The following is a 16190-nucleotide window of genomic DNA, read 5'->3' on the forward strand; positions in this document are numbered from 1 at the left end:
GCCATTCTCCTGCCTCAGCCTCCAGAGTAGCTGGGACTACAGGTGCCCGCCACCTCGCCTGGCTAGTTTTTTGTATTTTTTAGTAGAGACGGGGTTTCACCATGTTAGCCAGGATGGTCTCAATCTCCTGACCTCGTGATCTGCCCGCCTCAGCCTCCCAAAGTGTTGGGATTACAGGTGTGAGCCACCACACCCGGCTCTGTTTTTATTTATTTATTTATTTATATTTTTGTATTTATTTTTGAGACCTAATTAAAAATTTCTTTTTGGTAGAGATTGGGTCTCACTATGTTGCCCAGGCTGACCTTGAACTATTGGCCTCAAGGGATACTCCTGCCTCAGCCTCCTGCATAGCTGGGATTACAGACATGAATCACTATTCCTGGCAGGATTAGCAATTTTTCTAAAGATACACTTTCTTAAAACTTTTTGTTTATACTTTATAGCTACTGCTAATAGATTTCCCAGGATTTATTCCTTCTTTAAAATACTGTTCAATTCTGGGTAACTCTGCCTAAAGGTTTGAAATGATAAATGGGATAAAGTCATCATCAAACAAGGACATGGTCAGACCACCTTTGTCATGTGGTCAGAGTCATCCTTGGTACTTGATGAGATAAAAAGAAATACATGACAGGGTCTTATGGAATGAGTGATTTTTAAGAGCTATAAGAATTCAGAAATTAGGGTAAACAGTGTGTGGTACTATTGTTACAGAATACATTAATTTCAATTTAAAAGCACAGGGCCGGGCGCAGTGGCTCATGCCTGTGATCCCAGCACTTTGGGAGGCCAAGGTGGGTGGATCACGAGGTCAGGAGTTCGAGACCAGCACGGCCAGTATGGTGAAACCCCGTCTCTACTAAAAATACAAAAATTAGCTGGGCGTGGTAGCACATGCCCATAGTCCCAGCAGCTCAGGAGGCTGAGGCAGGAGAATCACTTGAACCCAGGAGACGGAGGTTGCGGTGGGTTGAGATTATGCCACTCAACTCCAGCCTGGGCGATCAAGCGAGACTCCATCTGAAAGACAAACAACAACAACAAAAAAACAAGGTCTAAGCCATTTTTTACAAGTAAGCATATTTCTTATGAGATATAGTATTGGCTGGGTGCAGTGGCTTAGGCCTGTAATTCCAGCAGTTTCAGAGACTGAAGCAGGATTGCTTGAGTCTAGCAGTTTGAGACCAGCCTGGGTTATAGTGAGGTCCTGTGTCTACAAAAAATAATGATAAATAAATGAATAAAAATTATGGCATTTTATTTATACTATTTTAGTCAGGAATATCATAAACATATGTGGTTGTTGAAGAGATTAAAAATTATGAAATGGCATTCTCTAGGGAAGGCTGGTTTGCATGTAAATTCCAGAAATCTCTTCATTTACAGGCTTTGAGTCAAAAAGTAGAGGTTTTTCTATACTTAGCTGTTGGAGCATTCATCTGTTTAAAATTTAAAACATAACCCAGGCCAGGCCTGGTGGCTCACACTTCTAATCCCAGTGCTGTGGGAGGCCGAGGCCTGCGGATCACTTGAGGCTTGAGGTTAAGAGTTTGAGACCAGCCTGGCCAATACGGTGAAACCCCGTCTCCATTAAAAATACAAAAATTGGCCAGGCGTGGTGACGTATGTCTGTAGTCCCAGCTACTTGGGAGGCTGAGGCAGGAGAATTGCTTGAACTGGGAGGTGGAGGTTGCAGTGAGCTGAGACCGAGACTGAGCCACTGCACTCCAACCTGGGCAATACATCAAGACTCCGTCTCAAAAACAAAACAAAAACAAAAAAACAAAAATCCAAAACACAAAAACATAACCCAGGTGCCTGGATAAAAATAAAAATTAAAAAAGGGCTTGGTGCGGTGGCTCATGCCTGTAATCCTAGCACTTTGGGAGACCGAGGTGGGCAGATCACTTAAGAGTCAGAAGTTTGAGACTAGCCTGGCCAAAGTGGCAAAACCTGTTTCTACAAAAAATAGAGAAATTAGTCAGGTGTGGTGGTGCACGCCTTTAGTCCCAGATACTCGGGAGGCTGAGGTGGGAGAATCTCTTGAGCCTAGGAGGCTGAAGCTGCAGTGGGCTGACATTGCACCACTGCACTGCAGCCTTGGTGACAGAGCGAGACCCTGTCCCAAAAATAAAAAGAGAGGTGGGGTTGGGGGTGACAGCTGAACCCCAATCTTAAGACTCCTAAGCTTTTCAGTTTTATGACAGTGCTTCATCTTAAGGTACATGGAAAGTAAATGAAATGTTAGAATATTAATATTTAATAAGTTTATTTCCGGATGAAATGACGTTTGTAAGGTTATCATATACCATATCTACCATTAATTTTCTTAATTTGTGAAATAAAAATAGTATGTTACCATATGCTGTTTATAGCATCTTCCTTTTTAAACAAAGATACCCATTTCCTGTTTTTCTCCTCTTGATATTTGAAGGTTGCACGTTACTTTACTCTAAGTCTAATTTTATCATTAACCATTTGATATAAAAATGTGTCCTTGGCAGGGCGCAATGGCTCACGCCTGTAATTCCAGCACTTTCGGAGGCCGAGGTGGGATCACCTGAGGTCAAGACTTCGACACCAGCCTGGCCAACACGGTGAAATCCTGTCTCTGCTACAAATACAAAAATTAGCCGGGCCTGGTGGTGGGCGCCCGTAATTCCAGCTGCTCCGGAGGCTAACGCAGGAGAACTGCTTGAACCCGGGATGAGAAGGCTGCAGTGAGCCGAGATTGTGCCACTGGACTGCAGCCTGGGCGACAGAGTGAGACTCTGTCTCAAGAAACAAACAAAAACCAAAAAACCAAAAAACCAAAAATGTGCCCTAAAGTCTTCCACGTTGTATTATTTAAGCCTCACGTGGGGGAGTTAGCAAGGTCAGTTTACACATGAGATAAACTTAGTAAGGTTAAGTGCCAGATCCAGGCCATACAAGCGGTCGTTCTATATTCTAAATCCTATATTTTACCGTCTAGGCTTCTTAAATTTAAGAATGGGAGGCCGGGCGCGGTGGCTCACGCCCGTAATCCCAGCACTTTGGGAGGCAGAGACGAGCGGATGAAGAAGTCAGGACATCGGGACCATCCTGGCTAACACGGTGAAACCCCGTCTCTACTAAAAATACAAAAAATTAGCCAGGCGTGGTGGCGGGTGCCTGTAGTCCCAGTTACCCAGGAGGGCTACTCAGGAGGCTGAGGCAGAATGGCCTGAACCCGGGAGGCGGAGCTTGCAGTGAGCCGAGATCGCGCCACTGCACTCCTGACTGGGCGACAGAGCGAGACTGTCTCAAAAAAAAAAAAAAGAAAAAAAAGAATGGGTAGGTGGGTGAGAAGCTACTACTAACCATATAAAATAAAGTGATATTTAAAGATGAACAGATGTCGCATTCTAAAAAGGTGAAAACGCGGCAAGGCACAGGAACTCTTGATAAATACTGCAGTTTTTAAGAAACATGGGCTGGTCTTGACGAGACCTATAGGCAGACAGGGCTCAAACATTCAAAAGAGCTGCAGAGTAAACTCAACTCCCCGAAAGCGCTGCACTGACTGGCAGATTCCACACGAGACACTGGCCTCCCACGTGTCTTTCAGGAAACACACAAAATTCAAGGGATAAAGAAAGCCAAGAAGGGGATGAGAAAAAGGAAAAAAAAAAAAAAAAAAAAAAGGCGAACAGAGCTTCCCTGGGAAGTTGAGGGTGCGCGGAGGGTGCGCGAAAGCTGGGGCGGGCGGAGGGAACTCGCAGAGCATCTGGCGGGCACCGAGGTCTGGGAACAGGCCTGGAGGCAGCTCTGTTCGTGGAGAGAGTGGGCTGCCCGTGGGCCCCACCCTGTGGAGCCCTCCAGTAGATCTGTCCCCTGGTTCGGGTGGGCAGGGGAGGGCAGAGCACGGAAGAGAAAAACAGGGAAGGAGACGCTAGAAGAGCCACAGGTGGGCGCCGGTCAGAGTCCGAGGTTGCAGGTCTCTGGGCCAGCCGCACCTGCGAGCCCTCCGAGACGCCGTAGCCCCGCCCCTCCGGCGCGTGGCGCCCATGACGCTAGGCGCGCGGGCCGTTCTCCTTACAGAGGTCGCTCTTGTCCGAACGGTCGGCCTCTGCTGCGCCTGCGTGGTTGGGAGGGGAAGTGAGGCGGTTTCCTCGGCGCCTTTTCCGGCAGCGGCGGCGGCAGAACTGGGAGGAGGAGTTGGAGGCCGGAGGGAGCCCGCGCTCGGGGCGGCGGCTGGAGGTAACCCCCTGCACCGAGCTGGAAAGGCGGGCCACCTCTGTCTTCACTCCTCTCTGGAACTCTGGCGGTAACTCCCCTCTCCCTCTCTGTTTCTCTGCAGGCAGCGTACCGAGTTCCCGCGAGGATCCATGACCTGACGGGGCCCCGGAGCCGTGCTGCCTCTCGGGTGTCCTGGGTCGGTGGTGAGCCCAGTGCTCGCAGGCCGGCGGGCGGGCCGGAGGGCCGCATTCTCCCTCGGGGTGAGAGGAAGGCGGAGGAGCGGGAACCGCGGCGGCGCTCGCGCGGCGCCTGCGGGGGGAAGGGCAGTTCCGGGCCGGGCCGCGCCTCAGCAGGGCGGCGGCTCCCGGCGCAGACTCAGGGTCCGGGTGGCAGCGACGAGTGGAGGAATCAAGTTGTGCGGTCGGTGATGCCCGAGTGAGCGGCGGTCCTGGGCCTCTGCCCTTAGGAGGCACCTCCCACGCAGGCCGCAAAGGCGCCTTCGCGGCCGGGAGGCTTCGTTTCGGTTTCGCGGCGGCGGCGGCGTTGTTGGCTGACGGGACCCGGGACACCTGAATGCCCCCGGCCCCGGCTCCTCCGACGCGATGGGGAAGGTGCTATCCAAAATCTTCGGGAACAAGGAAATGCGGATCCTCATGTTGGGCCTGGACGCGGCCGGCAAGACAACAATCCTGTACAAGTTGAAGCTGGGCCAGTCGGTGACCACCATTCCCACTGTGGGTTTCAACGTGGAGACGGTGACTTACAAAAATGTCAAGTTCAACGTATGGGATGTGGGCGGCCAGGACAAGATCCGGCCGCTCTGGCGGCATTACTACACTGGGACCCAAGGTCTGATCTTCGTAGTGGACTGCGCCGACCGCGACCGCATCGATGAGGCTCGCCAGGAGCTGCACCGCATTATCAATGACCGGGAGATGAGGGACGCCATAATCCTCATCTTCGCCAACAAGCAGGACCTGCCCGATGCCATGAAACCCCACGAGATCCAGGAGAAACTGGGCCTGACCCGGATTCGGGACAGGAACTGGTATGTGCAGCCCTCCTGTGCCACCTCAGGGGACGGACTCTATGAGGGGCTCACATGGTTAACCTCTAACTACAAATCTTAATGAGCATTCTCCACCCATCCCCTGGAAGGAGAGAAATCAAAAACCCATTCATAGGATTATCGCCACCATCACCTCTTTCAATTGCCACTTTCTCTTCTTTTGAATTTGAACTCTGGAGTTACTGTTCTACAGTTTGGGGGGAGGGGGCTTGGGGGTTTTCTCTTTTGTTTCCCTTTTTCCTTTTTTTTTTTTTTTTTGGCTTTGCATTAGGATGCTCTGATCTGACATTTGACATGAACACAAAGTTGCTAGATGCTCTTGTTGACTTCCAGCAGATGGGATGGGGGAAATACAGCAGTTCTTGGTAAAGTCCTTTGTAATAATAGTTTGATTTTTTTATTTCGAGAGAATCATTTTCCTATGTATGCTTTTTTCCTTTTTTGCCCAGTTTCCTTATCACTTGCTGTAGATGGCTTATTTTGCATTCATGCAGACTATGTTGCAAGTCTGTTTCATCTAGTAAACTGAAAATTATTGCTTAATCAAACTGCCGTTTGTCTTTTATACTTAAGGCCTTTCCCCCCTTCCTTATGAGTTCTAACTTAGTAATTTCAAATGTGACCTTTTATATCTAAGACCAGTATAGTAAACAGCCCACAGTGGCAAGTAATGAGTAATATCATTGTAATATGTTCCAGTTGCACCTCAGTATGTTAAACAGGTAATGTAAGAGGTTATCTGAAATGTCAGCAAATAAGTTCTGAAACATACATCATGCATGAGTAGGAATAAAACCCAAGTTCCCCACAAGGTAGCTAACTTAACGCTGCATAAAAATATGAAAGTGTAACCCATGAAGGACACTTTTTTTTTTCCACTGCAAAGTTAGTCACTTTGCTATTTTCCCTCTTGTTTAAACTTTAAAAATAGACTCCAGAAATTGGAACAATAATGGTGTATACCACACACAGATTAAACATTTGTAGATATTTTAAGTGACTTTTGGGCAAAACTGGAATGTATACTTTGACCTTGTTTCAAATGCCTGAGACCAGTAATTTAAAAATTACTAAAAGGTTTACTTTGTTCATTAATAAAGCATTTAGCAATTCAAATTATATGCACCTTTTACCTAGTTGAAAAAAATACACATTCCTGTTTTCACATTATAGCAACTGATAAAGCTGAAGCTATAAGTCATTTTTTATAGATGAGTGATCCACATCTCCATCAATTAGAACACTGGAAAAGATGTTTTATAAAAAAGGTATTTAATTTTGTTTGTAGGATTAACTCATGCAAATAATGAAGATATCCTGTTGGTTCAATAGTACTCTGTCTCCTTTAAGGAAGGAAGCGTGATGAATGAATGATGTGTAGACTTGAGGGATGACTATTAAAGGGGACGTAGGATGAAGAGAAAGAACCTACAGATGACAATGAATGTAAACTTATTTTTCTTCATGTGTAAGCAGTGTGCTCGCTGGTGATATCCAGATCCTAACAAGATTACTTGGTTAGCTGGTTAGGACCAGTAACTGGATTGCGACCACTATGATAATATTTTGAACCAAATGTTAATGCTTGATGCAGAATTGTAAAGCAGCATCTGGTTCCTATATAACCTTAAGGATTAATTTTAGTGATCCTCAAGGAATTAAATAGGGAATTTCAGAAATGTAGACTGCAAATGCAGTATACAGGAAAAGGTGGAGTGGGTTTTGTTTATGAGGGTGTCTGAAAACTAAAATTGAGCGGGATATCATGGTATAGTTGGACAGTATTGGTCCTTCACGCTTTGGCCATATTGTGTAATGGAGCTTTTACCAAAGATGTATGAGAAGTGTAAGACTATAAAAGAATGAACTATTCAAAGTGAAACTCTTGACAGACGTTTTACTTAAAGCAGATGCAAAAGGGTATTCTCATGTAGGCTCCTGTTGGTGCAGAGGGATTTTTGATTTCAAGATGCAACTAAAGTACGAAGTTCTCAGTTTCACTTCAGTAGAAATAGCTCTAGAAATGAGGCTGATAAACACATCTAAGAATACTGGTTGCTTTCTAAAATTCCCAAAGCTCCACCATAAATGTAATTCTTAGTGTTTTCAATGATTGCATTTTAAGGTATATAAATATGGGTTATCCAATATCAATGCTATAGTAACATCCTGAAACAAAACAAGCACAAAGGTATAAATGCCTAAACTGGAGGAAACTTGAAACCCTCATGTTAAATCTTAAATGTAGTATTTCTAACTTGTGAAGACAGATTGGTAGGCAGCCATTTTTTTGTGTCTTAAAATAACTGGGGGCATAGTTAAATTTTTATACATCAAGTGATTGCTATTATTGAATGTTGCAGGTGAGATGTGGTTATTTTTAGTTTATTTGAAATGTTTGACTGGAAAGGGGGGAGGGGGAAGCAAATATTTGAAATTTGGAAAACCCTAAACCTTTTGGTAAGAAATTGTAATTTTCACTTAAAATTTTCTTTAAGAATATAAAAGGTTTATAATTGATGTAGTTAAATTGAACAATAACCATTGGTGACTGGAGCGGGTAATTATAGCCTGCAGAAAAAATTATAATCTAAGAATTGAAAAAGTAAGATCCTGAAGTTGTTTAATTGCATCAGTTTCTGTATTTATGTGAATTTATAAACTGCAGTAAGTTTTGAATGAGGTTAATCTTGTTTAATATAAGTAAATGAGTCTGTAGACTGTGATCTCCCCAAACTAAAAAGTACAGTACTTGGAATTGTGTTTATGGTTGTAGTGTTGGTAAAGCACTAATATGCAGAAAATAAAGGAATTACACAGTGCAGTTTCTCACGTTACGTTACTCGCTTGAACTAGATAAGTGGGACGTGTGGTGTGTTGGGCCATGTTATTCTCCAGGGTTTATGGTAAAAGGTGACTTAATTTGAAAGTTACCTGACTTTTGTAAGAACAAAAAAGATCAGTTTGGTTCTTGTAAATAAATGCTGGCTGTTTGAGGTAGTTTGCCCTGTTTTAGTTCCACCACCTTAATCTGATTGATAATTTAGGACACAACAGTGAAACAATTTTTAAAATTTGAGGTCCCATAGCAGTCTTTATTCTGCTGTTTTTTCCAAATTACAACCTTAGCATTTTTAGAAGTACAGAATTGTGTCTAAAGAATTGGCCTTAAGTCTTAAATTCAGGTCTTAATTATTTATAGACTTCTGGATTTTAAAGTGTCTTTTAGAGGTCAAATTGTTTGTCCTATAGAAATGGCAAAATTGTATTCATTTAAAGTAAATGTAAAGTAGTATACAGGATAAGGTCGGAAGAAAGAAAACGATGAATAACTTGTTGGATAAAAGTTTGAAAGACATTCTTGTAAGCCTTTCCTCCTATATCAGCAATTTTTATAGTTTGATTTTAGAATGTCTTCATGTGATCTCTAGTATGATTTAATTCCCATGTTAATATTTATTAATGTATTTAGTATTGTGGTTAAGATACTGTGACAAAGTATCAATTTGTCAGTGCTAGCAGTAGAAAATATTTTCCCCATTAATGAGTTTTTATGCTTTAATAAAAGCTTAGAAATACAGTAGCCATAATCTGAATGGTGATGGAGCTTATAAAATTCCAAAAGTTATTTTCTCAATACCTTGCCAAATATGTATCAGGATTACAAGTAAGGTAAGTCTTGTATCTTTCCTTATAGGTAAAAACTGTGTTTGTAAAACCACATACAGCAATTATAATAAATTTTTAAGTGATTAGTCATTGAACATAATATATTTGGAGTATAATATTCAATAGTATCTAGCCTTTTGCTTTAATCAAATGGTAAGGATTAGTAAAGGTTACAGTATTAGAGTTTACAAAAATGGAATGTTGGGAGATGGAGCCATAGAAGAGGCAAAACAACTTCTTGCTTTGCCAAACCAAAGTTGCCAGACTAGATGAGTGAGTTGAACAGGCAGGGAACACACAGGTGAGATCAAAGAAGGCAGAATAAGTCTGGAGAGTTTGAGGTAGTTTGCCCTGTTTTAGTTCCACTAAAGGAGAGGGATTTAGGAATTAAAACAAATTTGCAATTAAACATAAGTAATGGTAAATTTCAAGAGAATTAGACTAGGAGCTAACCTCATTTTGTGGGAAAATAAAATTTTTAAACTTTTACCCTTTTGAAACGTTTTATGACTACTTGAAAAAATTTTCAAATGAAAGTGTTTTGTCCTTGAATACCTTTTTTTTTTTTTTTTGAGACGGAATCTCGCTCTTTCGCCCAGGCTGGAGTGCAGTGGCGGGATCTTGGCTCACTGCTATCTCCGCCTCCCAGGTTCACGCCATTCTCCCGCCCCAGCCTCCCGAGTAGCTGGTACTACAGGCGCCGGCCACCACGCCTGGCTAATTTTTTTTTTTTTTTTTGTATTTTTAGTAGAGAGGGGGTTTCACCGTGTTAGCCAGGATGGTCTCGATCTCCTGACCTCGTGATCTGCCCACCTTGGCCTCCCAAAGTGCTGGGATTACAGGCGTGAGCCACCACGCCCAGCGAATATCTTTCATTTGTTGTGGAATACATATTTTGTCCATAGTATTTGTTTTATAAGTGTGAGGGTAGATTTTTTTATTGAGACCCTACTAATAATGCCTGGCACTGTTTAGGTGCAGGAGATTGACAGTGAAGAAAAACACAAAAAATCTGCATTCATGGAACTTAAATGGAGGATTGGGGATAGAGAACAAAGATCAGATGATAAGTAAAAATCTGTTAGGTTATATGCTATATATTATACAATATGTAATGTATGTACACATATCAGGAAACAGGTAGGTGTGTTCGGAGAAGATCTCATTGAGGTGATGTTTGAGCAAATACTTGAAGGAAATGTCAATATTGGTATAATTGACATAGTCACAGAAAGATAATAGTATAGTGTAAAGCAGAGGTGGGAAAACTATGACCAAGGGCAAATCTGGGTGCAGCCTGTTTTTTATAGGGACTGTGCTAGAATAGTTTTTACATTTTTAAAGGATTTGTAAAGTTGGTAAGAAAAAACCATGAATATGTGACAGACAGTAATGGCCTGAAAAGCCTAAAATATTTACGATCTGGCTCTTAGGAAAAACATTTCACCTCAAATGTAAAGCCAATTTTTAAAACATTATAAAAATATATAGGAAATCGAACAATTGAATGTGAAAGACCGTTGTTAAATGAATCTAATAAAAATTTTAGGACACAGAGGCCGGGCACGGTGGCTCACGCCTGTAATCCCAGCACTTTTGGAGGCCGAGGCGGGCGGATCACGAGGTCAGGAGATCGAGACCATCCTGGCTAACACGGTGAAACCCCGTCTCTACAAAAAATACAAAAGATTAGCCAGGCGAGGTGTTGTGTGCCTGTAGTCCCAGCTACTCGGGAGGCTGAAGCAGGAGAATGGCGTGAACCCGGGAGATGGAACTTGCAGTGAGCCGAGATCCCACCACTGCCACTCCAGCCTGGGCGACGGAGCAAGACTCCGTCTCAAAAAAAAAAAAAAATTAGGGCACAGTGACATAGAATTTCCATATTTTATACATTTAGTGACCTAAGACTTGTTATTGAGTAGTCTAGCCTGGATTATTTTTTTTCTAAATGAATTTAAATGCCTGAAATCAGTAGTTTCTCAGTTTTGATTTTAACATAGTTCTTTAAAACTGTGAGTCACTTCATTTTAAGTATTTCTTTTATTTTTGTGGTAGTTTTACTGGTCTTTGGATTTAAGTTAAAAGTGATTCTTTGTTAAGTGTCCTTTCTTCCGGATAACCTAGATTAGTTGGTTTAGGTTCAGATAACATCGTTTAACTGTGGCTTTTTTATCCACTATTACTGTAATTAAGTCATGAGTCTATTATTTTTATGGAGAAAGTTTGTAAGGGGAAGTGTTTTATTGACTTGGAAACTTATGGTGCATGATAATTTGGTTTCTTCCAGTATTATTCCTCTAACCAATATAAACTAGGAAAATTTGCTTCACACATGGATTATTTCTTGCCTAGAGAGTTATATATTAATACCAAATAATACTAAATAATTACCAGTGGGATGAGAAATCTGTATTTTAAACTATTTAAACTATTACAAAGTTGTAAAACCTGTAACTGTGTTAGATTACTACAAAGTAATCTAGCAGAAATTATGGAAGTAAATTTTTTTGAGGACATTTACAAATGAGCTTTAAAAAAAAAATGAAAACATTTGTAGTTCATGGGAAGACCTATGTGAAACTAGTTATTTGTGATTATAAAAGTTGTTTTCCATTACAGCTGAATAGCCGGAGAAGGTTATAGCATGAGAGGGGAAAAAAAAACATTGTGGTAGAAGCAGAAATTTGGATCTTTGAAGTTTGTTATAATAAGGCAAACCAAAGTGCTTTCTCTGCATGTCTTTATTTTTTATTTTATTTATTTATTTTTGAGATGGAGTCTCACTCTTGTCGCCCAGGCTGGAGTGCAGTGGCTGAATCTCAGCTCACTGCAACCTCCCCTCTCCAGTTCAAGTGATTCTCCTGCCTCAGCCTACCAAGTAGCTGGGATTAGAGGCATGTGCCACCACGCCCGGCTAATTTTGTATTTTTAGTAGAGATGGGGTTTTACCATGTTGGCTGTTCTCGAACTCCTGAGCTCAGGCAATCCACTCAACTCGGCCTCCCTAAATGCTGGGATTATAGGTGTGAGCCACTGTGCCCTGCCCATGTGTGTATTTATTTATTTATTTATTTGAGGAGTCTCGCTTGGTCACCCAGGCTGGAGTGCAGTGGCGCAATCTCAGCTCACTGCAACCTCCACCTTCCGGATTCAAGAGATTCTCCTGCTTCAGCCTCCCAAGCAGCTGGGACCACAGGTGCACCACCACGCCTGGTTAATTTTTTTTTGTTTTGTTTTGTTTTGTATTTTTAATGGAGATGGAGTTTCGCCATGTTGGCCAGGCCAGCCTCGAACTCCTGACCTCAGGTGATCCACCCACTTTGGCCTGTCAAAGTGCTGGGATTACAGGTGTGAGCCACCGCGCCCGGCCCATCTGTTTATTTTTAAAAGTTAGTTTTTTTTTTTTTTTTTTTTTTTTGAGACGGAGTCTTGCTCTGCCACCCAGGCTGGAGTGCAGTGGCCAGATCTCAGCTCACTGCAAGCTCCGCCTCCCGGGTTTACGCCATTCTCCTGCCTCAGCCTCCGGAGTAGCTGGGACTACTCCGGAGTTTTTTGTATTTTTTTAGTAGAGACAGGGTTTCACCGTGTTAGCCAGGATGGTCTCGATCTCCTGACCTCGTGATCCGCCCGCCTCAGCCTCCCAAAGTGCTGGGATTACAGGCTTGAGCCACCGCGCCTGGCCTTTAAAAGTTAGTTTTATGAATAAGTCCTAGGTTGGAGTTAGGCCTAAGGAAACCAAACTCAGAAATATTCTAAGAATAGTAAGAGTTAGCATTTACTGAACGTTTGCCATGTGTCAGGCATTGCTCTAAGCATTGAATGGGTATTAATTCTCTAAATCCTCACAGCCACCTTGGGAGATAGGGCTCTCATTTTATAGTTGAAAAAACTGAGGCATACAGAGGTATATGTTAATAAGTAGCAGAGCCTGAATTTGGATTCAGATAGTCTCTGCTGTACTATGAATGTGACTAAGGTGAACCAGTGCTTACTCATGTTCTTAGTATTTTGTTGGTGTGTGTTTTCTTATAAATACCTGGCTTTAAGTAAATTTCCCATAATTTTCTTATTTTATCTTCAATAAGTTGTGAGTCCCTGTATAATTTCACTCTTCTGTACAGTGGAGAACACAGTATTAGGTGCTTAAGGGACTTTTTTTTTTTCTTCTGTAAAAATCAAATTTGATTCCTTGATAGTGAATTTTACACATCATTGTGAGAAATAGGAAAAGTTAAAATTTTCACTGAGCTGATTATTTGTATACTTATATATAGATTTCTTTTGATTTAAGAAAAGTTTTATATGGAATGCTTCATGAATTTGTGTCATCCTTGCACAGGGCCGTGTAATCTCTGTATTGCTCCAATTTTAGTATATGTGCTGCTGAAGTGAGCCTCCCAGTTAAATTTCAATTAGATAAACTATTTTTTAGTACAAGTGTATCCCAAGCAATATACTAAAATTATGTATTAAATTACATATACTATATATAAAAAAATTATATACTAAAGCTTATATTGAAATTTAGCTGGCCATCCTGTATTTTACCTACAATCCTATATCTGACTCTGAATGGTAGGAAAGGAGGTAAGATTGAAAATGGAAACTGGCCGGGCGCGGTGGCTCAAGCCTGTAATCCCAGCACTTTGGGAGGCCGAGACGGGCGGATCACGAGGTCAGGAGATCGAGACCATCCTGGCTAACACGGTGAAACCCCGTCTCTACTAAAAATACAAAAACTAGCCGGGCGAGGTGGCGGGCGCCTGTAGTCCCAGCTACTCGGGAGGCTGAGGCAGGAGAATGGCGTAAACCCGGGAGGCGGAGCTTGCAGTGAGCTGAGATCTGGCCATTGCACTCCAGTCCGGGCGACAGAGCGAGACTCCGCCTCAAAAAAAAAAAAAAAAAAAAAAAAAAAAAAAAAAAAGAAAATGGAAATTTAAAAATATATTTAGAAACCCTCAAGAACTCTACCAAGTAGTTTGGATATTGTTTTGTGTGTAATGGGAGCCACTGAATTTTTACATATGTAAATTTATATATATCTCTCTATGTGTATATATATATATATATATCTATGGATATATATATATATATAAAACAGGAGAGAGAGTGTTTAGGTGTATCTAGTAGCTTTGTATAGAATCATGTATCAAGATTATGGATAGAAGTTGGAAGAAAGAAGTCCTTTCAGGAGACTTTGATGATAATTCAGCTGAGAAAATGAGGGCCAAGTATAATGTAGAGAAAATGAGAAAGAAGTGAGATAATGAAATAAATTGGTGAAATGTGTTACTTGTGGAGGAAGAAAGAGGTAACAATTTTGATCCGAATTCTTTTTCTTTTTTTGAGACAGAGTCTCACTCTGTCACCCAGGCTGGAGTGCAATGGCATGATCTCAGCTCACTGCAACCTCTGCCTCCTGGGTTCAAGTGATTCTCCTGCCTCAACCTCCCATGTAGCTGGGACTACAGGCGCCCACCACCATGCCCAGCTAATTTTTTTATTTTTAGTAGAGACGGGGTTTCACCATGTTGGCCAGGCTGGTCTCGAACTCCTGACCTTGGATGACCCAGTGGCCTCGGCCTCCCAAAGTGCTGAGACTACAGGTGTGAGCCACTGTGCCCAGCCTTGATATATATATATATATATATATATATATATATTATTTTTGAAATGGAGTTTCACTCTTGTCGCCCAGGCTGCTGTGCAATGGTGCTATCTCAGCTCACTGCAACCTCTGCCTCCCAGGTTCAAGCGATTCTTCTGCCTCAGACTCCCGAGTAGCTGTAATTACAGGCACCTGCCACCACACCCGGCTACTCTTTTTTTCTTTTGTATTTTTAGTAGAGACGGGGGTTTCACTATGTTGGCCAGGCTAGTCTTGAGCTCCTGACCTCGTGATCCGCCCGCCTCAGCCTCCCAAAGTGCTGCAATTACTAGCGTGAGCCACTGCATCCTCCCTGGCCTTGATCTTAATTCTTACATAAAAGATAATGATAACACCATCGGTAGAAATCAGGATATATAGCATATTTCAATGGAGAGGCATTGATAATTGGGTAAAGTACTTTGTCTGCAGTGCTGAAAAAGTTTGAATCTGTTAGGCATTCTCTCTTTTGTAACTATTCTCTTAGAGCAGTGCTGCCCGATAGAAACATGATGCAAGCCACATATGCAATTTAAAATTTTTAGTGCTCACATTTAAAAAATAGAAGTGAATTTAATTTTAATAGTGTTTTATTTAACCCAATATATCAAATATATTATTTCAATATGTCGGCAGTATGAAATAATTTTTTTTTTTTTGAGACGGAGTCTCACAACCTCTGCCTCCTGGGTTCAAATGATTCTCCTGCCTCAGCCTCCTGAGCAGCTGGGACTACAGACGCCTGCCACCACGCCCAGCTAATTTTTTTTTTTTTTTTTTTTTGTATTTTTAGTAGAGATGGGGTTTTCACCATATTGGCCAGGCTAGTCTCAAACTCCTGACCTCGTGATCCACCTGCCTAAGCCTCCCAAAGTGTGAAATAATAATTAATGATATATTTTACACACTTTTTTGTTTTTTGGAGACTGGGGTCTTGCTATGTTGCCGAGGCTAGCCTCAAAGGATCCTTCTTGCCTTAGCCTCCCTAGTATCTGGGACTACAGGTGTGTGCCATCATGCTCAGCTCTACATTCTTTATTTAACACAAAATCTTCACAATTCAAATGTGTATTTTACGTTTAAAGCACATCTCAATTCAGACTAGCCACATTTCAGTTCTTCATAGCCACATGTGGCTAGTGGCAATCATATTGGACAGCTCATTCTTAGAGGGTGATTTTTTTTTTTTTTCCCATACTGTGCCTACAACTTAAGTAACTATAGTAGGGGGTACCAGTTGAGATGATTTAGATGTGATGAATTTTTCTAGGCCAGAGGTTGGCAAACCATGACCTGTAAACAAAATTGGTCCCACTGTTCTGTTTTTGTAAATAAAGTTTTACAGGAACACAGCCACAAGCATTCATTTGTGTATTGTCTGTGGCAGCTTTTACACAATAGCAGAGTTTGTGACAGAGGCCCTGTGGCCCACAAAGCTTAGAATATTTATTATTTGGCCCTTTACAGAAAGAATTTAGACCCTAAAGTAAAGTTTCTGGGATAAAACATATACCTTATACTTTTTTTCTTTTTCTTTTTTTGAGATGGAATCTTGCTCTGTTGCTCAGGCTGGAGTGCAATGGCGCGATCTCGGCTCACTGC

The 16190-nt window shown here is 42.0% G+C and overlaps 1 protein-coding gene across 1 annotated transcript; it reads left to right on the forward strand.

The window, feature by feature from the left end:
* Nucleotides 1-4085: 4085 nt before the first annotated feature.
* ARF6 (ADP ribosylation factor 6) lies at nt 4086-8096 on the forward strand. Its single transcript, XM_010389486.2, has 2 exons — nt 4086-4224; nt 4325-8096. Exon 2 carries the CDS (start codon nt 4806-4808, stop codon nt 5331-5333), a length of 528 nt encoding a protein of 175 aa, XP_010387788.1. The 5' UTR covers nt 4086-4224; nt 4325-4805; the 3' UTR covers nt 5334-8096.
* The last annotated feature ends 8094 nt before the right edge of the window (nt 8097-16190 follow it).

The sequence above is a fragment of the Rhinopithecus roxellana genome, chromosome 5, assembly GCF_007565055.1.
Source record: "Rhinopithecus roxellana isolate Shanxi Qingling chromosome 5, ASM756505v1, whole genome shotgun sequence".
Classification (NCBI taxonomy): Eukaryota; Metazoa; Chordata; class Mammalia; order Primates; family Cercopithecidae; genus Rhinopithecus; species Rhinopithecus roxellana.

Excerpts from the sequence above, each read along its gene's own strand:
- ARF6 (XM_010389486.2), top strand. The coding sequence starts at position 4,806 with ATGGGGAAGGTGCTATCCAAAATCTTCGGGAACAAGGAAATGCGGATC.